Source organism: Lepeophtheirus salmonis, chromosome 4, assembly GCF_016086655.4.
Source record: "Lepeophtheirus salmonis chromosome 4, UVic_Lsal_1.4, whole genome shotgun sequence".
NCBI classification, from domain to species: Eukaryota; Metazoa; Arthropoda; class Copepoda; order Siphonostomatoida; family Caligidae; genus Lepeophtheirus; species Lepeophtheirus salmonis.
In genome coordinates, this window is record NC_052134.2 from 42448964 (window position 1) to 42471923 (window position 22960).

General features: G+C 31.5%; 5 protein-coding genes and 1 long non-coding RNA gene across 11 annotated transcripts; 1 reads left to right on the forward strand and 5 right to left on the reverse strand.

The window, feature by feature from the left end:
• Positions 1-4682: 4682 nt before the first annotated feature.
• On the reverse strand, positions 4683-6174 carry LOC121115992 (chitin-binding domain protein cbd-1). 4 transcript variants are annotated; one of them, XM_071887941.1, is made up of 4 exons: positions 5481-6146; positions 5161-5424; positions 4782-5087; positions 4683-4727 (listed from the first exon to the last, which is right to left on the reverse strand). In XM_071887941.1, exons 1-3 carry the CDS (start codon positions 5511-5513, stop codon positions 4806-4808), a joined length of 579 nt encoding a protein of 192 aa, XP_071744042.1. In that variant the 5' UTR covers positions 5514-6146; the 3' UTR covers positions 4683-4727; positions 4782-4805. The 4 variants fall into 4 exon arrangements, with proteins under 4 accessions (XP_071744042.1, XP_040566118.1, XP_040566119.1 ...); XM_040710184.2 differs by having other exon boundaries at positions 5161-6174; XM_040710185.2 differs by having other exon boundaries at positions 4683-5087.
• Positions 6175-6933: 759 nt separating this feature from the next.
• Positions 6934-8330, reverse strand: LOC139905228 (uncharacterized). Its single transcript, XR_011779854.1, has 2 exons — positions 8233-8330; positions 6934-7109 (listed from the first exon to the last, which is right to left on the reverse strand). It is a non-coding gene; the product is annotated as an uncharacterized lncRNA (long non-coding RNA).
• Positions 8331-15978: 7648 nt separating this feature from the next.
• LOC121115996 (maternal protein exuperantia) lies at positions 15979-18181 on the forward strand. Of its 2 annotated transcripts, XM_040710188.2 has the most exons (3): positions 15979-16152; positions 16221-16836; positions 16958-18181. In XM_040710188.2, the coding sequence occupies exons 2-3, from the start codon at positions 16425-16427 to the stop codon at positions 17668-17670; spliced, it is 1125 nt and encodes a 374-aa protein (XP_040566122.1). In that variant the 5' UTR covers positions 15979-16152; positions 16221-16424; the 3' UTR covers positions 17671-18181. The 2 variants fall into 2 exon arrangements, with proteins under 2 accessions (XP_040566122.1, XP_071744040.1); XM_071887939.1 differs by having other exon boundaries at positions 16044-16836.
• Positions 18066-19320, reverse strand: ECSIT (evolutionarily conserved signaling intermediate in Toll pathway, mitochondrial). The gene has a single exon (XM_040710187.2). It carries the CDS (start codon positions 19318-19320, stop codon positions 18184-18186), a length of 1137 nt encoding a protein of 378 aa, XP_040566121.1. The 3' UTR covers positions 18066-18183.
• On the reverse strand, positions 18066-19907 carry LOC121115998 (uncharacterized protein C15orf61). 2 transcript variants are annotated; one of them, XM_040710191.2, is made up of 3 exons: positions 19774-19907; positions 19518-19711; positions 18066-19458 (listed from the first exon to the last, which is right to left on the reverse strand). In XM_040710191.2, the coding sequence occupies exons 1-3, from the start codon at positions 19905-19907 to the stop codon at positions 19328-19330; spliced, it is 459 nt and encodes a 152-aa protein (XP_040566125.1). In that variant the 3' UTR covers positions 18066-19327. The 2 variants fall into 2 exon arrangements, with proteins under 2 accessions (XP_040566125.1, XP_071744043.1); XM_071887942.1 differs by having other exon boundaries at positions 19765-19907.
• A 20-nt stretch (positions 19908-19927) lies between these two features.
• Positions 19928-21663, reverse strand: Samtor (S-adenosylmethionine sensor upstream of TORC1). Its single transcript, XM_040710189.2, has 2 exons — positions 20921-21663; positions 19928-20647 (listed from the first exon to the last, which is right to left on the reverse strand). Exons 1-2 carry the CDS (start codon positions 21290-21292, stop codon positions 20042-20044), a joined length of 978 nt encoding a protein of 325 aa, XP_040566123.1. The 5' UTR covers positions 21293-21663; the 3' UTR covers positions 19928-20041.
• Between the last annotated feature and the right edge of the window lie 1297 nt (positions 21664-22960).

Consider the following 22960-nt stretch of genomic DNA (forward strand, 5'->3'; position numbering starts at 1 on the left):
TATTATTCTTTGTTAGAATACAACATTTATCAATATCATACAAACATAAGTACCACGATCTACATCTTTATTCTTCTCCCTTAGGTTTATAAGTCTTTCCTCCCATTTTATAGATATGTGTTGTACAAGTTAAAATTTATCCTAGATCTAATAACACCTTATTTAATTACTTGTGTCAATGGTCAATTTATTTAATAACCCTAAGCGAATAATTGATGCTAATATCCTTTCATTCTTATCTGTGAGAGCTACGCATGTATTTACGAGTCATATATGATATACTACTTAACTCAAAATTTAATATTTATCAATTAGTCCTTTTTAATCATTAATATTATTAAAAAATCCAAGGACGATTAATTTTTTGCACTATCCTAATCACAAGTATTTTACTTTAAATTATTCATCTCATTTTTTTAGTTACAACTTGTACACAACCTAAATATAATAAATCCAACAAGAACCGGCTCGAACTCCCTTAACATGGCGCAAAAAAAAAAAAAAAGATCAATTTCATATAGTTAAAGATTTCCCCTTTTTTTAAACATTATTCAATATTAAATTAAAAAGTACTTAACGAACGACAACATGTCCATTTTTCGTAAATGAATAGTCTCAAATAGTAAAGTACGATAATTACATTGTAATATCTGGACATTATCTAACAAAAACCAGCTGAAGAAGACTCATGACTTATAGGGGGTTGTAGGGCTCTTAACCCCCGCCAACTACCCCCAGTACAACAAATAGGAACCATACGACCAAACATTTAATCTTTTAACAACCATACAAACGAAACTATTAATTTAACTTCGTGAGGTGAGCATTAGTGATGTATCAGACTTCTCGTGACCTGATCACTTGTCACCTCTTGAAAGTTAAAGATGAGCTTTAATTAACTATACTTTTATTTATGATTTATTAATCGTAATTATAATAATTAATAGTATAATAATAAATGTATATTAATTAAGATACAATGGTTAATTATTGCCAGAGATGGGAACTTGGACTCAATGCTTGCGACGGGACTTGGAGTAGAGTCCATATTTTGAAGACCATATCACAATCAAAGACTCGAGAGTTGACTTACACTCCATAGCTAGGTCTTGCAACTAAACTGGACTCCAAAGCTATTATATTGTGCTCTCGAGAAAAGCCTTAACCGTATGGACCCCGTATTATAGTTATGGACTTGAAATGAGCTTGAATGAAATCTGAGGATTCGATGAAGGACTTGGACATGACTTGATATTTTATGTGGACTTACAGTATAAGGACTTTGTCCCAACTCTGATTAATGCTGTGTTGTAAGCTGCAGAAGTGGAAATTACATTCAGAAATCTTTGGAAGCTATGGGTTAAAGATATATGTAGAAATGATTAGACACCTACTAGAATTCAAGTTTGGGCTCATAACATTCTGAATAAGGACTTGGAACCATATTCAAAAACAACTCATATCATTTTACATGTCATGGACTAATAAAAAGAAGCAAACTAAAAAAGGTATATGTAGATCCATCAATATTTGTACCCGAAACACACTCCTTAATCTAGCTGAAGGTGAAATACGAATTGAATATCTTAAGAAGCAAGACACAGGAAATAATTGGAATTATTAAATGAACAAATAGACTCGTTTCACTCCTTCGATCAACTCAATAATTTGTCAGATATCCAATTAAAATTGTTTTTAGAGAAAGAGCTGACTTTTTATCCTGATCTAAATCATTCGAAGCTTCCAGTTTCAATGCTTGTGAATATAGTGAGTTCAAATAAAGTTAAGCTTGTTGATGCAATTCATAACGTCATAGCTTATTTGAAAGTTAGAAAGACTATTAAGTGGGACCAAAAGAGATGATTATGAAAATTGAGCAATTGATTTCTTCTAATGTCTCGTATACCAATAAGTTAAAATTTGCGAGTTTTGTTCTTCACGATCAATAAGAGTGGAGGAAGACTACTACATATATACAATTGACCTTGTTTTCAAGTGTTATTTGTGTAGTGAAATTATATAATTGATTGAACTAATAGCTTAGAAAAAGTATAATTTTATAGTGAAGAAGTTCCTCTTTTAATGTGCAAGAAAATAGAAAACGCAAGAGACATAGTGATTCTGGAGAAAATAGAATAGTGAATAATCTGTCAAATGTATCTTGAATTAGCTATATGTGTCTATATCCAAAAATTATAGTATTTAATATTGTAATTGTATCTATAATATTACAACAAGTAAATGTGTATTTTATTTCAGTATTCATCGTGAAATATTATTTTTCACAATTCAACAGCATTTTTGCCTGCAGACTGAAACCCACATTTATTATTGTTATTTAAGCCGTAGAACACGAATATGACAATTAAAACTTTCAATTTATAAAGGTTTGGCTTTTAAAGCCTTTTTTTTAAATCAAGTTTTTAGGGTATAACTGAGATTCAGTCCCATCTTTCGACATAAAAAAACCATATATATTATGATCAAAGTATATAATAAATTGATAAAAACGTTTCAGTATTTAAAAAATGAATTATTTATTACATTATCTGGATTATATTTAATAAAAAATGTATACAAAATCGAGTAAAATGAAGGACCTCACTTAGATGCTAATATATATATATTTTTTCTCCTTCAAATGCTTTATATCATAGCTGAACTTAAAGAATAGACCTTATATTTCAATTGAAAAAATTGCCTTTAAAAAAGTCGATTTGGATTGATTTATGGTCAATTAGGTCTATAATATTTATTTAAAAAAAATAAATAGAATAAGCTGGTTAGGTTGCGTTAATTATATCACAATAATATTCCGACAAAAAAATGAATTACTTATGAGTCTATATAATTTATATGTATGGGAATTAAAACAAGTTAATAGATGCTTAAATATAAATTAAGTAATCATATAGACTCTTATGTAATTTTTTTATGGCACTAAATCTTAGTCGTACCCTAAAAATTTGATTTAAAAAAAGGTTAAAGGCCAAACCTTGATGGATTGAAAGTTTAAATGGTCATATTTATATACGGCTTAAATAACATTAATAAATGTGGGTTTCAGTCTGAGGGCGTTCCAAGACCTTCATTTTGTTGCATAGTGTTATTCTTCGATTGATCTTTCAATACTGATGTGATTATTTCATAAAGTCAGTATATTTGTACAATTAGTCAAATGTTTTAATTCAGAGCCAAGATCCCAAAATATTATTACTAACTATAAATTAAGAATAATTGATAATTAGATGTACATATTTTTAATAAAATTGTCTATTTTAATTTATTATTTTAAGGACTGAAAATTTGAATTTAATTTCTAGAGTATGATTCAAATAGTTTTTTCAGGTTGGATTTATAGTATTTAGAGAAATCGGCTCTAAATCTGCAGGTATTTTAAACTTTGCACCTCTAAATCATAGAAAAATATGCATATATTCCAAACCAACTCCGTGAGTAAATAACTCATCAGTCCTAATAATAATTTCATGGGAATTAGATGTAAAAAAATGAAATAGTTGCTTAAAACACCAAGTGGTTTTGAGAAAAAATTACAACTACGACAAATATTATAATCTTATAATTGTACAAAATTCATATGAGTATTTTGAAACTTTCTATTACAATTATGACGTTGATATTACTTGAGAATATTTGGGATGATTCTATTTGACTTTTATATGTAGAAACACATATATTAAAAATTAGATATAATTAACCTATTTATTTTGGATATGCAAGACTTTATTTCACCATATTTAAGGAGTTATCCGTAAATCCATTCTCAGACATTTATTATAACATCACTTACATACTCGTTCAATATAATCAATCCCTAAATTCATCGTATAAATAACCTACTAAAACTCAATGTTTTGCCAATTTTTTGTCATGGCTTTAAGGAAATTAGAATAAGAATATTCGAAAATTTATTGTATCTTATATGTAACATATTACATATTCCCAGATTGGCATTAGTAGTTAAAAGTTACTAAGTCATAGATAATAATGGCTTCACCACGTGTATCTGCTCTGATGACGTTTAAATAGTTATTGTTACTATTATCAATTATCATATATTCATAACTAAGTCATACGCGTCAGCTAGAAAATAGTGGAACAATTTATCTAATAGATTATTATGTCGATAATATTTATTCATGAAAGTATTTTGTAGGAAAAAATTAATTATAATTAATCAATGGATCCTTTTTTTTTCTGAATACGTATCATTTAGACCCATAGTCATTGTATTTAAAAGCTTAAGCTTTGAAAAACACTATTTTTTTTTTGGAGTGGAAACACTGATCGTGCAAGGGATTTTAATTTTAAGAATAAATGCAGCGAGAATTAATGGGTAACTAAAATTCCATTTTTAGTGTTAAAATTTTTTTTGCATTCCGTCGCAAACCTGAAAAAATTTCATTTATATTGACAATCTCAGATTTCTAGACATGTAGTTGTGGGAGCATTCATTTTTACCGTACTCATAAAAATTTCAAGTTTTTTGTTTTTTTCCACAGTTCAAAATGAAGGAGAAAAAAGTCAACGATTTAACAACAAATGGAAACTTTTTCAGAAAGGGAACAAACGAATAAGTGGGAAAGGATGAACGGGTCAAAGCCGTAAATATCCACGTAGATACAAGTAACATAGTTAGATATTTTGAGAAAATAATAGAATAATATGTTAAATTTTATTCCCAATTTCTCCAGTTTTTGATCTTTCTAAAAATTAAAAAAATACATATATTTATAATATTTAAATATGCAATCAATTACAGTCAATTTATAATAATAATCCATTTAAAAGACGAATCTATTGGTTGAGCAGGAATGCTGTTCTTTCCTCCAAGGTAGAATTATTGGCCTAACGCAACTCTTTTTTTCTTCATCATAGACGTATCCATTATTACAAGTGAATTTACAAGTCCATTCTCCAAAACAAACGAAGAAATGCCATGGGCATGTAGTTGAGGGTGAATTCTCAAAGGTACATGTCGTGTTTCCATTATTCTCACATAGAGGTTCATTAAAAAACTGAACGTTCCTCACAACTTTGGAATTGATAGGAATTGCGCTGCATGCCTAAATAACATAATGTACAAAATGAAGTGTTTCTTATATATAATGACAGATTGATATATTAATGAAGACATACTGGACTCTCTGGTTGGGTTGAGCAATCAGGTTCTTTACAATAGGCTGCATTACTATCATAAACCAATCCAAGTGGACAGTTTATTAAGCAAGCGCAATTAAATGAACATTCATAGTAGGTAGCTATGTTTTCAGGATTACCCCAAGTCTCAAATTCTTCTGAGCATTTGTGATCGGTACAAGAATCTTCGCAAGTACTCTGTGGGAGCAATGGTGTTGTGGTAACAGGATCGTCACATTCAGACTCCGAAGGATAAACACATCTCTGATGTTTGAAACTAAAATGCAATGTATTTGGACATTTTCTTATGATATCCTTACCGTTGGAACATTGCATATAGGTCTTGCAATCATTAGGATTTGGTAACAAAGTTGTATAATAGCATTTCATAGGATGTAGTTCCTTAAAAGTTGGACTGGAAATTGTAGAGAAAGAATGAACTATCATTATCGATAGAAAGCATGTCGAAATAATGGAAAATTGTACAACTTTCATTTTGGGCTTTTATATATATAAAATGTGTTTTATATATTATTCATTCTGTTTCACTAACACAGCTATGAGTTCAAATCAACTAAATTAAATTTTGTAATTTAAAAAAAAAGTAAAATAAGTTATCTGTACTCTTTATTTATCTAAAAGTGAAGCTATGCAAATATATATATTGTTGTGTCTTGACGAGGGAGAGACACAATCTTGTTTATAAGGTCCTCCACGAAGCCCAAACTAAGGCACAGTCCATATTGCTCCGCCTTCCGCAGACGAACGAGCGTTCTCCCTATCGACGAAAAAGGGCTACCCAACTCCAACAGGGCTAGCTTCAGCGATGATCCCACAGCAAGGAGGTCACGTGATCCTGATCCCATCCTCGTCGCCAATGTTGCGTCTTGACGAACGAGAGAGTCAAACTTATTTATAATAGGAGAGATCCAGGATGACCAAGAGACATGAGGAGAAGAATTCACGTTGAGGAATAATGTAACACTGTTTATAAGATCATGTGTATTCTAACTATACTCTAATTTATTTACACAATACAGGACTATTTATAATACGTAAAACATAGTACTTTAATACATAGACGAATATACAAGAAGTTAAGAACATGTAAGGAAATATTAAATACATAACATCTATATATGTAGTTGTAGGTATACATATAATAAGTTTTTATATATTTTGTAAGGATTTTTCGATTAGCAGCTTAAGTAAGCTTCATGATTTAATGTTTCAAAGAAATTTATCACTCAGCTCTCTTCATTATTATATTTATATCTATAAATAATTAGATACATGCGCTCACAAATCAATCATGTTTGCATATAGTTGATATATTTGAAATAACGATGATAATTACGTTTAATTCATTGTTGTATCAAAATTGAAATATATACACAATAGATTTTGATTAATAATAATAAAATTTAAAAAAAAGAAACAAATTGTTTATTCCAAAAGATTTTAGAACTAAGTAGTTACCTTGTATTAATTAAAGCGTTATTAATTCAATACTGGAAAAATTTATCAACAAAAGTTAGGTTCTAGATCTTCTCAAACTCTGTTTATCCTAGGCACATAAATGAGGATTGATGAAACAACTAACCCATTGTTTATGTTGTAAAATATCAACTTTGAGCCCCAAAGATGGTGTCTCCTTCAATTATGATGGCATTCAAGACGCTCTATTGATTTAATTGTTGATTCAATGAGTCCAACTTTTGTCAGTACCTAGTTCTTCTACATGAATTGTGTTTAATTTTTTTCCTTCACAAGTTTGTTAGATTTCTTTTAAGTTCTTTCCACATCAATAATGCAAAATGCTACTTCGAATACATATTATTTTAACATGTTAATATTGTATTTTCATTAATAATATTATCTCCTTCATGCATAGGTTAAAAATCAATAAGAGCTGAAATCATTGAATGGAATGAGTAGTGACCGTTGACCTGAAAAAAATTCATATGTATTAATAAAAAATATAACACTCGTTTTTGATATGTAGCCAAAATTATAGGAAGCAATTTGAGAGCAAATAAGATAATTTTTTTTTACATATACTATTACTACAATAGTATCAATTGTACTAATAAGTTAAAGCCACCCTGGTCTTCCCTCTCTCTTCTTATTACTACGCTCAAAATAATTTTGAGCTTAATGTTTTTACAAAATGTGTAAGCCCCAACAGGAAAAGGTTCTTCATCACCATGCTTGTATGAACAATAAGTTAATAAATTATATTGCTATCTCTAGCTATGAAAAAAAAGAAGAAAAGAAGGCCAAGGATGTTATGTGATGACGTCAAAAGATCGAATACATAGAGATTAAAAATATAGCTAGTGTTTACTTAAGGAAAAAATTGAAGGGAGAGACAGCTGATGAATACAAACAACAAAAGGATCAAAACATTCAAATATTATATACTAAGTATACTTATAGTAAATAGCCGTTTCGTCTTACTTAATAATGTGATTTTGGGGCCTAATGGATAATGAGGGTACTCAACTTAGTTCAAATTTTCCTCTTATCAAAATGGCATGTATAAATATAAAATCTGTAAAATGCGAAATATTTCATTGCTATTGTTAAAATAATTCATCTATGTCAATTTTCACTCTTAGGAAGGAGTGTGATCTCTTAAAGGAATCTCCACGATTGGTGTTTAAATTTGCTTTGAAACGCATGAAGCTTATAACAATATTATGAAGAACATTTTCTTTATTGATTTTTTCTTATAAATTACTAATATTTGTTCTCGTAAATACTAATTTTTATAAAAAATGTTATAGAATATCTAAGGCAAATAAACATGCCATCAATGAAGTATCATTTATTCTACAAAATATTAAATACTAATAAAATTAAGTCTTTCAACATATTATTGATATTTTTCAAATTATTGATTCTTGAACTGAAAAAGATATGGCAACTATCAAATATAACTGCTATCTTGATTTCAGGATGTCTCTTTTTGCTCTATTTTTTCACTATCCCCAAGGATTCTATAGTACTAGGTAGGGCATATGTATGAGTAATGACTATACTTACAGTTGGCCTTTTTTCAATACATACTTATAGTACTTTTTTTTAATTCATAAGTTCTTCGTTTTAAGGTTCGTCGATGGGACTCCCCTTTTTTAAAGTGCATTGGAAAGTCGAAAATGGGGGGGACTGCTCTATCAACAACTAACGAGAGTGTACTTAATGATGCCAGAGTCCTTAAAATATATCCTTGACATTTGGTTTGTTTCCAATCTTGGCGACGGCGGTTAACTATCCATTACTTTAGAAGCGCTGGATTTTAGGACATCTGAAAATAGATGGTTATAATATATGTAGCATCTCCAAAATAATACACGCTTCTTATAATTACTAAAATATAAGTTGTATTCTCGAATAAACGTAAATGAATGAGACAGTTTATATAAAATAATAGATTGGGAGATACTGTCGGGAAGAATGTGGAATCAACTTGTATAGTTGAACGCTACATATATATATGGAATATTAAATTAAGTAACAACTAAAGAGGATGCCAAAACATATGATTATTTCATAAGTTTGAAAATACTTATGGAAAAAAGCTTATTTTCACATAATTGTGGTTAAGTTCACATTTCTTCCATAATTTACTAGCAAAATCGTGCTCTAGGAATCTAGAAAAAGCCGATGTTCTTGAAGTACAATTGAATGCAATGCAAATAGGCACTGAACTCTACGAATAAAAAAATAAGAATGCATCAAGTTCCAATGATATCCACTAAGATAAAATTACATAATACCAAACTGCTCTTGTAAGAATTAGAAGGTTATTTTATCACTAATTATTAATTTATTAAGATTTTAAGAAATATTATTCATAACTGAAAGGCTAATGCTGACTGTTGTGTCTTGACGAGGGAGAGGAGACACAAACTTATTTATAGTTGGAGAGATCCAGGATGACCGAGTCATGAGGACAAGGAATGGCGTGGAGGAAATAATACAATAATAATAAGATCATCTGTATTCTTTATAATACAAAAACCTACTCTAATTTATTTACAAAATAAATGACTATTTATACTACGTAAAATACAGTACTTTTAATACATATATATATAAAAGAAAATACAAGAAGATAAGAACAAGGGGGAAGGAAATATGAAATACATTACATCACCCCCCCAAGCACCAAATCTATGAAGGTGCTTACACAGGTTCTGCTCCATGAATAGCAGCTTATAGATCCACTCCATCCATGTCCAGGCGCGGACAAACCATTTTTTTTGTACATAAAATTTTTATCTCCATAGACGTGCCGTGCTCTCAGCACGCGCACCGGAGAAAGGAGAACAATACTCCTCATAGGGGTTTTAGGGAAACGAGCACCCTGCTCGTCCCTGGGAGACATATCGATCTTGCTCGATGTACCCTCATCCAACTCGGGATGATCCAGAGAAGAGACCGTTGCACATCCATTATCCAATGATGTGAACGGGAGATTAGGAACAACAGAGAACCAAAACTTCGTAGGATTAAATCCACCGTTAATGATGTGGTCCCTGACACGGACACACACTACAATTCTTGTAAGTGACCAAGGTTCTCTTCCTTCCTCCACGAGGCCCAAACTGAGGCACAGTCCATATTGCTCTGCCTTCCGCAGACGAACGAGCGTTCTCCCTGTCGACGAAAAAGGACTACCCAACTCCAGCAGGGCTAGCTTCGCCGACGATCCCACAGCAGGAAGGTCACGTGATCCTGATCCCATCCTCGTCGCCAATGTTGCATCTTGACGAAAGTGACGAGGTTCCAATTGTATAAACCAATGAATCCAGGATGACCGTTACTTTCGGCTGTTGGTGGTGTTCGTAGAACATTACAAGTGGCGACGAGGAAGGGATAGGGCCTCTGCCTTCCTGAGGATAAATGGGAGAAGAGTTAAACTGTTACTCGACCTTGGATCGAACGTTAATATTTTTATGAAATACATTACACTGACATAGTAATTGAATGATTTGATCCGTATGTTTCTTTATTGTTCATCAGCTGAACGCTTCAATAATTTACCCTCGTCATTCTATACTTTATATCTCTATGATCCAATATCGAAAGTATCTTTTATTACGTTGATTGTTTATATTTGTATTATTTGATGCGAATCTAATCATTAGTCAATTGTTATTTGTCCAAGAAATATGAAGGAAATGAATATAATGTTAATAAATAATAGGACAGAATTTATAACCACGATTAGTTATAACTTATAACTAAGGGTGATAATTTTGGTAAGAATAGAAAAGCGTGCGAGCAGAAGAGAAAAAAATACTTATGGCATCAATGATTAAATAATATACATCTTCTTCTATCAATCAAGAACGTCATCATTCCCGCCTTTATTATTCAATATTAATATAATATTAGATGGTGATAGTCGATAAAGAACTGAATAAAATGCCTAAAATAACGTCGCCTTCTGTCTGGATTTCTGAAAATGGAGGCCCAGGAATTTGGGAATTACTTACCAGATGAGAAACAGATGGTTTGTCGGATTTGTCGAAATAAATGTGCCTTTGGTCTCCTATCTAGAATTACACGCCACTCATTATCCTCATCTCATATCAAGAGCATGGATATTCATCTAAAAAATCAAGTTAATGATGAATACATCAAGTCAGACTTTAACTCTGATCTCACAAAGATGCTTATTGCATGTAATATAACCTTATCAATTGCTAATCATCTATGTTCAAAAAATTTATGGAGAAATACACGAGTAAACCTATCCCTTCCTGAGGAGCCATCATTAAATTAATGGAGGATGTTGGTACTGATGTCATTTATAGAAATACATATAAAAATGTTTTGAGTCGTCCACACCAAATGACGATCAAGTTATCAGTTAAAAGTATAAAATATTTACTAATTTCGAAATGAAACTCTGAATTTTGTACTATCTAACAGTAAGTATTCAATCTTTTTTTTAAATCTAACCCTAAAATATGATTCTATTTTAGCTAAACATATCAAGAATTATGATACACAACTCATTAAATAGTCAAAACAACTGCTTAAATGGTCACAACAACGGGGGTAGTAGCTTTGGATGGTTCACAACTAGTTTGTCTGAGACTAGTTTCTTCACTTAAAGACTTTGGTATGATCATTAGGTTTTCCAATATTACATAGTCAATAAATATTACTTCTTTATCACTTAAGGCTTAGCTATGGTTGATAGGCTCCAAGAAATGGTGTTCAGAAAACTCATAAAAGGCAAAAACAACTGCTTAAATGGTCACAACAACGGGGGTAGTTGCATTGGGTGTAGCATTATAATTACCAATTGTGTATATATGTTGTTATATAAGCATAAATAGCGGAGAAAAAAATCTTTTTTGATGCTCTTAATAAGGAGTAATATCGCCGGACATTACTACATAATTAGCTTTTGCTCTAAATCTTTACGATGTCATGTTAGAAAACTACAATAAGTCAAGAATGGTTGCCTGAATTGTCTTATCAGTTAAATTTGACTGCATGGATTAACTTTTCTTTTTTAGATAAATATGAAATAAATGAAAGTGGGATTCTAAAAGCTGTTCTTACTAAGATTGGAAGAAGATATGGATTGAAATCTAACATTATTTTATGATTTACTTTATTATTAATAATTATTAAAATCTCATCGGTAGAAATATATCTATCCTGTGCACAATTGTATATGCAACTTGCACATAAGGAAAAAAGGTGAGGATCTTTTTGATTAAACTCCACGTCTGGCTTGTATTTTGCAACCTCAAGTTATGACATATTGAACTGAATTCCGATGTTAGAACAAGAAGATATTATTTGGATCAATCTATTATTTCAATATTCTGTATTTATAATTTATTGTTATTATTAGTTATATGATTCTAATTGTTTAATTTTGTATATTTAACTTAAATGTATGATGGTTTATTTTTTAGTATGTAGATTATATTTAATTTAAGCCTTCTATTTTAAATTGGGAACTTCAAATATATTTCGAAATACTCTTATTTTTTCGTTTTATTAGTTATTTTTCTGAGAATATGGTTCAGAATAAATTACTATTTCATGGAGTGTGACGTTTCCAAATCTACTGTAACGGATAAAAATCGTCAAAGTCAATTATATGTATTATATCTTTATTAAACATTTTGCTAATAAATACTTTCGTTACACCCTCAAAAATCATAATAAAGCAGGCAACTGATAAATACTGATGTGATTATCAGTGATAATCGCATCAGTATTTTAAACAATGATACCATGTGTATTTCTCCCCCTTGTCTCCTCGCACGCGTTTTTCTCTACAATATTATCAACTATACTTATAACTTGACTAGCTAAGGATTACCCGGCGTTGCTCGGGCTAAGGAGGGAGAGGGAAATCCTAATGAAAATTGTCAAATTAATTGATAAAATTAAAAAAATATTTAATGTTTCGTTGTTATCGAAAAAGATCCAGATAATTATAATTATCTTGGATTCTTCACAATATATCAATCCGGTTAAGTAAAGTAATACAAATAAAAAAATACTCTTATTATTGCCTCTTGTAACCTTAGTAGTATTATTATGAATATAAAAAAAGTAATGTGTTATAAACTTGAAATAACATACCAATATATATGTATCTAAGAAATTGTCTAGATGAGAAGTCAATTTTTTATTTACTTTTGAATTATGAAGATAATGTTGTCGAAAAAATAAAACTCGATAACTGAAATATTGCAAAAATTATGTAAAAAAATGTTCTAGAAATTAAAAATTATCTGATTCAGTTACTGCGTCGGTATTATTTTACCCAAAAATCATCGTCTTGTCGTATTTTTTCTTAAAAAGCAAATAAATTGACGTTTGATGAAAAAATGTAAAAAAAAGAGAGAAAAAAATTATTCAGAAAGTGACAGATATTTCAGTGACACATCAATTTTTATTTGGCAAATTTATATGCAATCGAATCCCCAGAAAACTTTCTACAAACTTTATTCCATTTACTAATCCCATATTCCACTGGAAGTTAATTTTTTTCCACCTGAAATAAATGCAATTGCAATTTTCACCGATTTCTTTTTTAGTCCATAACTTCTTTGATTTTGAATAAATTTAGAAAACGTAGCAATCGTATAGTTGTTATCGAAACGCCAATCACTTATTGATAAATAACTCAACCCGCTATTTAGTCACCTTGAGCTGTAAAAAACGGGTTTTGAGTATAGTATAGCGTCGTAGCCTGTCCCAGCATAAAATAGGGATTTCACCTTCCTAGGTTCAGTGGTGTGGGAACGTATAAAGGACATCTATGCACACGCACTATCTCTCTTTTATATATTTACAGATAAAATACAACTAAGCTGAAGTATAGTCGGAATGTTATAAGTCTACTAGTAGCTAGGTAACTATCTCGGTATGAAGGTTTGGCCAATGAGCTCTAATACTATCTAGAGAAGCACAAGCTCAAATCACGCAACCTGTTATGCTGAAAAATATCATTTTTGATGATAAATTCCACTTGAACTCATACAAACTTTTTACAATTATAAAGCTACATTTTGGGATAATATTTGAAATCCTAAAATCATTGTTTTTGAGCAAAAAATGATGGATTGACTTAATGAATACAACTTAAATCAAAGGATTTTCTAAACTAAACTTTTAAAAAACCAATAAACTAATCATTTAAACTATTAAATTTACCCTTTAAAAGTAAAGTGTCAGGTTCAAATCGGGTTTGTACAAGCTTATTTAGTAAGCTTCATTCAAATAATATGAAGTATTATAAACCTCCATTGATAATTGAATAATGATGTAATTAATTGATAAGATGATTATTTGTATTTTAGGGATAGAAAACTTAATACAGATTGTATCTATTACTCATATCCCCGATTCAAGAGTTTAGAAGGATCAAACTAATATAGTTTTAAGTAATTACAATTAATTGAGGCGGGAGTTAGCATAAAGTCCGATGTTTTTACGCACGGAATTGAATGGATTTGGAATGTGAATAAGTTTTATTCAAATAATATGAAACATTTCCCCATTAACGTTGAATTCATAATGTAATTAATTCATAGCCATAGGGGTGCACAAGATTATTGTATTTGGTGCTGAAATAGAACAAATTCGAAACATCAGTCAGATTGTATTGATTTTATATATTTCATTCATGAGCTTATAAGGATCAAAATAATATAATTTTTACTAACTAGGTACATTAAATTGCCATAATATAATAATTTGGGCTGATGAGTGAGCCAGAAGTCAGAAGGGTTACGGGAGAGTTAGTATACATGTTACAAAAAATCTTTTTTTTTTCAAACTGACGTAAGTTTCACAATTTAAAAGATAATTCAACGGCCGGGCAACATGACATAGGTAGTTACCTAAGACAAATAATTCCAAAGTATTTTTGATGTAGTGCAATAATTAATAGCCATTTATTGGTGTTTTTGAAACTAACCAAAAGTAGGATACTTGATACACCAGGAGGAGACATGGTACAGGGTAGGATTATACATGTTACAACAGGAGGAAAAATGTAAAAACTGCCATTTTTTATATTAAATCATTTATTTTACTTTTTATTACAGTTTGTCAGTAAAAGTACATACTTATAATAACATATACAAGATAAACAAATAAAACTTTTACAGAAATAGAGCATAGTTAATAATAAAATTAAAACAGAATAAATGATTTGAACTGAATATTGAAACTAATAATATATTAAAAGCATGTTAATTAATTGAACAACATGCTAGAATATGACATTTAATAAAATAAAATTTCATGTTTTATAATAGAAATATATATCAACAAAGACTTACCTAAAATGCTTACTTTTTGTGTCAAAATTTTCTATAACTGTAAGCATTAGGCAGCCCAAGTTTTATGTTGATTTGATAAACAAAGTAACTAAAAAAAGGGTGTCAAGATAATTTTACATTTTAAAGTTATTTGCAGTGTAACGTGTCTCCCCCATAACAAGTATCCTCGCTCTCCCCTACATGTATTTTCTCTCAGAGTCGGTTTAAAACACAGGGAATGTGTATATTGATTTATAATTTGGAGTCACTAATTTTAAAATAGCTGCAGATTCGTAGCCAGGATTTCTAAATATTATAGATCCAACCTTCATAAACTATTCGAATCATACTCTCGAAATTAAATTTAAATTCTTAGTCCTTAAAATAATGAATAAACATAAACAATTTCATTAAAACTACACACATATAATAATTCTTAATTTATAGATTGGAATAATATTTTGTGATTTTGGCTCTAAATCTAACGATTTGAATTATGCAACTCCAAATTCATTGGACTCATTGTGCAAATACACTCTACTTTACTCTACTCTACCGACTTACAGAATTAATCACATTTATATCCAAAGAACAATCGAAGAATAAAAATTCATATTAATTTATTATTTGGATGAAACTTACTAGCTAAGGATCTTGTACAAATCCGATTTGAACCCGACACTTTACTTTTAAGGGGAAAATATAATAGTTTAAATGATTAGTTTATTGATTTTAAGTTTACTTTAGAAAATCCTTTAACATATCATATTTACTTTGATTTTAAGTTGTATTCATTAAGTCAATCCATCATTTTTTGCTCAAAGACAATTTTTTAGGATTTCAAATATTATCCTAAAATGAAGGTGTTGCTTAAAATACCACGTGATGATGAAATAAAACTACGACAAAAAATAGTAATTAATTTATAATTGTACAAAGTTTATATGAGTTTACAAGTGGAATTTATGATCAAAATTGATGTTTTTCCCCATAACAGGTTGTGTGATTGGAGCTTGTACTCCTCCAGATAGTATTAGAACTGATTGATGTGGCATGAGAGTAGCTATTAGCTGCTAGATTGGTTGCTCTAATCCCAGGTAGAGGTCGCTGTTAGTAGTAAATGCTCAAAATAACGTCACGCGTTTTGTAACTCTTAATAAATATTTTTGGGGCCGTACGTTCATGATCGGGAATCCACATTTATCTTGGACATCCTTGATTGTAATTCTACTATATTTTTAGTGTTTGAGTGGAAAGAAATCCGTGAGAGAAGCGGCGTATGGTGAACTCCCGCAAGATATAAATTGTAGATTACCTAGATAGTAGTTTTGCGTCGGTGTATTTGCCATTTGGTGTGAGTCTGAATCAGTGGAAGAATTGACAATTGTTGAAGGACTTCTGTGAGAAACCTTGTTCTGTTTATAGTCCGATATAAAAATATCAAAGATGGAGGTCGATGGGAATTATATTGTTATAACTTGGGACCTCAATACAACGGGTCGGCGTCTGGCTGACGAGATTTGTCACATTGGGGCTTATATTAAGTCTGGTGAAGAAGAGAGCTGCTTCAGCCAATATATAATGCCACATAAGAATCCTGATCCTGGTGCAGTGAAGCGCCACCATGTCAGGGTTGCTAATTCAGGTCGTTTTCGTGTGTTGATGGACACTGAGACTGGAACGTATCTTAAAACCAAGTCTGAATATACTGCTCTTCATGAATTCATGGACTGGCTGAAATCTAGCTGTGAGGATACTGATGGTGTCATCCTTGTCTATCATGAAACTGCGCGTTACATTCTCGTTCCTCTCCTTCTTGATGCCCTTAACAAATACGGATTCATTCCTAGATTTAAAGGTACAAATCTTCTATACAGAACCATAAGGCCTTTCCTTTCTATTACTTCAATAGACAATATACCTTTGTCTTTGATTAATTAATTATTGTTATCTTGTATTTGCTGCATTATTTCTTTCAGAAATTGTGAAAGGTTTCTCTAATGGAGTTTCAATTGTTGATGCCTATGGGGATAAAGAAAAAATTACTTCCAATTCCTTAAGGTCTCTCAGCAAAACTGTACTCAATGACACTAATCCTGAAACGACTTCTACATTGGATCGAAGCTCTGTTCTGTACAAAATCCTCACACATGTTTCAGAACATAAAGAAATGTCTCTTGAGAAGGCTGTTTCTTCCGTTGCTTCAACTATAGAAAATGAGGAAGAGAAGCTTAACTCACTCAGGAACATGCTGAACATACAAAATACACTCCGTCCTATTTTCCAGTCCTTTCTTATGCAAAACAGGTTCGTTCGTCAGCAAGCGGTTCAGTTGAGAAAAATCGTGGTTGATGCAGGTATGGATTACGCCTCATTAGAATCGATCTATAAAGAAGAAGACAATGACGCTGAGAAAGTCTCGACGTCTTTGAAGAAGCGAATTGAGGAAAAAGCGGATGAGAAGTCCGTCAGTAAACTTATTGAGATTCTCAACGGCCACTTCATCACTCCAAAAGAAGTGCCAAACAAAAAATACGATACGAAGAATAACGTTGCTAAAATCCCTGATGAAACTGCATCTTCTCCGGAATCGGCCAATACCACCACTAACACAAACGAAGGCGACAGCGTTAATGACAACTCTACTAATAATGATACGGATGTCTCTGCTGTCCCCCAGACGAATGCATGAAAGATATTTATTAAGTTAAAATGTCTCTAACTAAAGTTCTGCCCTGAGCGGTTTTTTTTAAATGCATATTTACATAATTCGCCATATTTTTTCTTTGAGTTTCAACGAATTTCTTGACAGTCTTAATGCCTTTTTTAAATTTTAACAAGAAATTGACGAATTGTATCTTAATTTTATAATTCAATGCCTGATTTTAGTAACTACCCCCTCAAAATTTTTAAGTATTTATATTTGTCCTGACCGTTATGAATCTTTGTACTAAAGCCAACTAAACTAACAAAAGAATGTAAATGCTGAATTAATTAAGATATTGATATATACAAAGAAGATCTTTTCTTTCTTTCTTTTTTTTTTTGCTTTTTCTGTTATTAAATATTTTTTACCATTTTAACAAGTGTTATATAATATTTAAATATTATTTCTCGCTTTTTAATAATGTAGACTTGAATACTTAAAAAAAAAAGAAAATAATATATCTTGACCTCGTGGTATATTTGACGAACGAACTCCATTTCAAGGTGTAATATCTTTTGAATCTTGGTCTATAGGAATGACTGGCCCTAGGGGAGAAGTAAGAGTAAAGAGAATGGGTATATTTTCCATAGCTGGCGTCTCTCTCTGGAGAAATCGAATCCATGACAAGAGTGAATCCCTCGAGGACGCACCAGTCGCACATGTAGCCAAAATAGTACCGTCTTCCTGTTCATGGACGCTTAGTGGTTTCGTCAGAGCTGTCGAATCTTTTTCTCCATGCATCCACAATTTAAAATCAGACTTAACATCATCAGAATCCCCTTGAGGCTCCGTCCTTGGAGCAGGCTCACCTCTTAATATGAAATAAGTGATTTGAACCTTGTGCATCCAGACTCTAAATCCTCCTTCTACAAAGAGAGCCTTGTTCTTAGGTAATTCTGATAAAATGCGTTTTTGAGCATCAGAGATTCCTGAAACAATCCATGTTTTATCAATGGACTCCGGGATTTCTTCTGCATCATACACGGAAATATCTGTAAAACGATCCACCGATGTAATTCTTTTTATTGCAAGCTTTGCCAATTCGACGTTATCATTAGGTAGATCAAATGGTAAAGGCCAAGGAGAAGCATTTTTAAACTTGGGCATCCAATATATCATTCGTGCGTATTTTTTCATTGGACTAGAATTGATACTAAAGATATTTTTTATCATTTCACCTATTTCTTCATCGGGGACGACGTTATTTCTTTCCATTTGATCAAGAACTCTTGTGATGCAATCTTGATGTTTAGCGTAATGACTGAACATTGCTTGGATAATATTTTCCGGAACATATCTTCCCTTTGGCATAACGTCAATTAGGGCCTTATAAACTTCTATATCTCGATGAACTCCGTAGCTCTCCATGTGCTTCAAGGCCGCTTCAATGAACTCAATCACACCTCGTTTCTTTGAGTCTCTTCGATTAAATAGGTCTAGAGTATTTGAAAATGTTTTTTTATTCATTTCTTCTTTTTCATCAATCTTTTTGGCAAAATACTCTGATGAAGCGATGGAAGAATACACTTTAGGAGGCTTTTGTTCCTCTATGATTTCTTTTATAGAACAAAAGAATGTAGATCCTGTTGAAAATTTCATTGTTCGACTCTGAAGTCTACCCATTGATAAGAGCATGATGATATCAGTACTTAGATGAGGGACTCTCCTTATACCAAAAATAAATAAAGATCTCCTTTCCAGGGCTCAATTTCACACTCTCAGTATGTTGTGTCAACAATAAACCTGCAAGTCCATATAGAAAAGTCGGTATTCCTAAAAATAATTTAGAATATATGTGAATATGTTTAAAAATAAAGAGTAGAAATACTTACCCAGATTAATAACCTTAAGCGTTCGATATATAATATCTTGAATAATTAGATTTTCGTTCGGACAACGAGAACAATGAAATTTGATAAATGGAAAAGCTCCCGTTCTGAGAACTTGATAATTTATCCCGTCTACACTTAAATTAAAGCAAGAACATCCCCACAGATCGTTCTGTACTTCACTATAGGGAACATACCTATAAATGTTAGGATTTATAGAATATTATTTTTATATATCATTTGTACCCACTTAACATACCATGCTGTCCAATGCGGATGGTTTCGTTGTCGTAATTGAGTGTAAAGGACGTGAGATGAAGTAGGCAATGCGTCGTTTTTATTAAGGCTTCCAATGCTCTTTATCCCGGAAATGAAGATACGATAGCGGTTCATACATAAAATAATGACAAGCCCTACAAGCACAAAGGTGATGATGTTACTAATAAATAATAATTATAGACAAACAAACAAAGGAACATATAAAAACTAAACTAAATAACATCGTAATTAAAGATATTAATTCAATTCTAAACTTCTAAGTAAGGCAAGTCTTCAAAAGAGTAAATTTGGTCATTAAGTTCAGTATCACACGTATAATTTTCCAGTTCTTTGATTTCTTTTGCTGTGGATTTATCCGGAGAAATATACAAGAGCTCTTCCTCCTTCATATTTTCCATATCTATTTCCTTAAGCAATTTACTAGACTGCTTTTTGAGCATTTCATCCTCCTTATTCACTTTTGCATAGGCAATGCAATGAATATGGGTCTTTTTCTCGTAGTAAACTCGAACAAATCCCTTGTGAGCAAGACAAGCTCTCCATGCCTTCATCTGTTTGACATTTTTGCCGACATGACTAGAGTCTGGAGTTAATATAATAAGAAGACCCAAGGGTTTGAGGACTTCATGTGCCTTTAATATGGCTTTAAGTCGAAGGGACGGAAGAGGAAGGTATTCCAAAAATAGTGAAAAAATGAGAAAATCAAAGTAGTTTTGTGGAAGATATTCGATAACTTTTTCATTGAGTCCCAGGAATGGTGAGAGAGATACGGACAGGAAATCACATTCGTAGACGTTATCTGTCTCAGAGGACTTTAAATCTATAGCTAAAACATCCCACTTTGGATCAATATCCTGAAAAATTGCAAAAAGTAGAGATTTAGCCTCAATGGAATTTCTTATTGACTTTTTTTTTTTTTTTTTTGGGAGGGTAATTAGGCTTTTTATATACTTTTTTTTTAGATAAATTGGACATGTAAAATTGAGGATAACTTTTTTTAAAAATTTGCCAAAAAAAAATAATGACAATACGCATTATTTTCGGGAAATTATCGTATTTTTGATTGGGCTGTGTATGATGTAGCACCCTGCACCCTCAACCCACCCCTAGGGATAATGATGAATTACTTTGAAGGGGTTGTAGCATGATCCAACATCTAGTACTTGAATTCGATCTTCGAGTGGCTCCACATGAACACTAATGTCCGGATTGTTTCGGCTTAGCTTCTCTATTAGTTTTTCTCTTCCTCCCTCATGAAAATACTCTTGAGTTTTCTTTTGGATCCAATTTCTTCGCTCCTTTTGATCCCAATGATGAGAACCCAACTCTTTCATCCATGCAGAATAAGAATCGTCAGAGACTTTCCTGGATTGCACATGATGGGACCAAACTTGATCCGCTTCTTCTGCGACTCGACTCTTCTTGCGAAGTTCTCCATGAAAGGATTTTATTTTCGTGGCGAGTTCATTTCGGCGGTGAATTTGAGATCCAGATGCCATTCTACACACAGTTCAGAATTCCAAGTACTCAAGACTCCGCGGGCAACACAGGTGATACTCAAAGGCTCGCGACACACTTTCTGTAAAACTAACATCAACTCACGTAACTGGAGTTAAACTTTAAGTTGGAGTGGAATTCATAGGAAAAGAGGAGATTCCAGAGTCTCGACTCTATCTAATAGTATTCATACCAAAATGACTTTTATTTGTTGGATATGCACTGAGTTATTGCTATTTACATAAGTTATTTAGTTATTGATAATTAAATTATTCGTTATTATTATTTATTAGTTATTTATTTATGGCACTTTTGTCTTTTTCTAAGCCAAAACTTGTTTCACTTCTCAAAAAATGACGTCACTAACTCTTATGAATTTTATGTTTATATATAGCTACATGCTAAAACCTATACCCCATCCATCTGTTTACGCATGCGGCATGAATTACTATACTAGTGATGTGTCGTTCGCGAACGTAACGACTCTATGAACCGGTTCTTTCAAGTGAAAGACGGGAGGCGGCTCGGAACCTCTGTAGCGTAGCCCCCCTCTATGAAGGAATTGTTAATTGCTCTGCAGGATTATATATATATTTTTTTTTTTTGGGGGGGGGGCTTGGTTTTTAGAATTTTTAAGAATAAAAATCCAAAAATTATTCCGTTTTGGAAAATAAATAATTCAAAATTAAATTTCAAATATTAATTTTTTTCGAAAAAAATGTCAAAAATCCGTAGATATTCACAGAAAACTTTAAAAAAAAATCAAAACCCATAGCTATTTTACAAAATAGCTATAGCCAATCCCTGTGGACGCTCCTGTAATTGTAATACATCTATTAAAGCAACAAAAACTCTGAAGAACTGTTAAAGAGCCGAAAAAGCCGACCCTTTTTGTGAGCCGAGCCGAAAAAACCAGTTCTCTAAAAAAGAGCAGTAATTCCCATGGCCATCACTATACCAGGGAACACAGAAATGAACTAAGGAATACCTAAAGTTGATAATATTGTAGAGAAAAACGCGTGCAAGGAGAAGGGAGAAAAAAAGACACATGGTATCATTGTTTAAAATACTGATGTGATTATCATTTGCCTGCTTTATTATGATTTTTGAGGGTTAACGAAAGTATTATTTAGCAAAATGTTTAATGAATATAATTGACTTCGACGTTTTTTATCCGTTACAGTAGATTTGAAAACGTCACACTCCATGAAATTGTAATTCATTATGAACCTTATTCTCAGAATAATAGCTAATGAAACGACAAAGTAGAGTATTTCGAAATATATTTGAAGTTCCAAGTTTAAAAAAGAAGGCTTTAATTAAATATAATCTACATAATAAAAAATATACCATCATACATTTATGCTAAATATACAAAATTAAACAAATGGAATCATATAAGTAACAACAAATAATTATTAATAATAAAGTAAATGTCAAAATCATAAAATTAGACAATAAATATACTAATAAAAAACATGTTACAAATAAATCCATCTTAAAGATTTAGAGCAAAAGCTAATTATGTAGTAATGACCGGCGATATTACTCCTTATTAAGAGCATCAAAAAAAGATATTTCCCCGGTTATTTATGCTTATATAACAACATCCTTAAAATTCGCAGTTTCTTATTCATATTTCTATGTTTAACAGTGTATATTGAATTTTG

Excerpts from the sequence above, each read along its gene's own strand:
- Samtor (XM_040710189.2), bottom strand. The coding sequence starts at position 21,292 with ATGGCATCTGGATCTCAAATTCACCGCCGAAATGAACTCGCCACGAAA. Across the intron at positions 20,648-20,920 it reads CATGCTACAACCCCTTCAAA|GATATTGATCCAAAGTGGGA; the intron begins GTAATTCATCAT and ends GCAATTTTTCAG.
- LOC121115998 (XM_071887942.1), bottom strand. The coding sequence starts at position 19,907 with ATGAACCGCTATCGTATCTTCATTTCCGGGATAAAGAGCATTGGAAGC. Across the intron at positions 19,712-19,764 it reads TGGACAGCATGGTATGTTAA|GTATGTTCCCTATAGTGAAG; the intron begins GTGGGTACAAAT and ends TAACATTTATAG. Across the intron at positions 19,459-19,517 it reads GCTTAAGGTTATTAATCTGG|GAATACCGACTTTTCTATAT; the intron begins GTAAGTATTTCT and ends AATTATTTTTAG.
- LOC121115996 (XM_040710188.2), top strand. The coding sequence starts at position 16,425 with ATGGAGGTCGATGGGAATTATATTGTTATAACTTGGGACCTCAATACA. Across the intron at positions 16,837-16,957 it reads ATTCATTCCTAGATTTAAAG|AAATTGTGAAAGGTTTCTCT; the intron begins GTACAAATCTTC and ends TATTTCTTTCAG.
- LOC121115992 (XM_040710184.2), bottom strand. The coding sequence starts at position 5,655 with ATGAAAGTTGTACAATTTTCCATTATTTCGACATGCTTTCTATCGATA. Across the intron at positions 5,088-5,160 it reads CAACCCAACCAGAGAGTCCA|GCATGCAGCGCAATTCCTAT; the intron begins GTATGTCTTCAT and ends TATGTTATTTAG.
- ECSIT (XM_040710187.2), bottom strand. The coding sequence starts at position 19,320 with ATGCTCTTATCAATGGGTAGACTTCAGAGTCGAACAATGAAATTTTCA.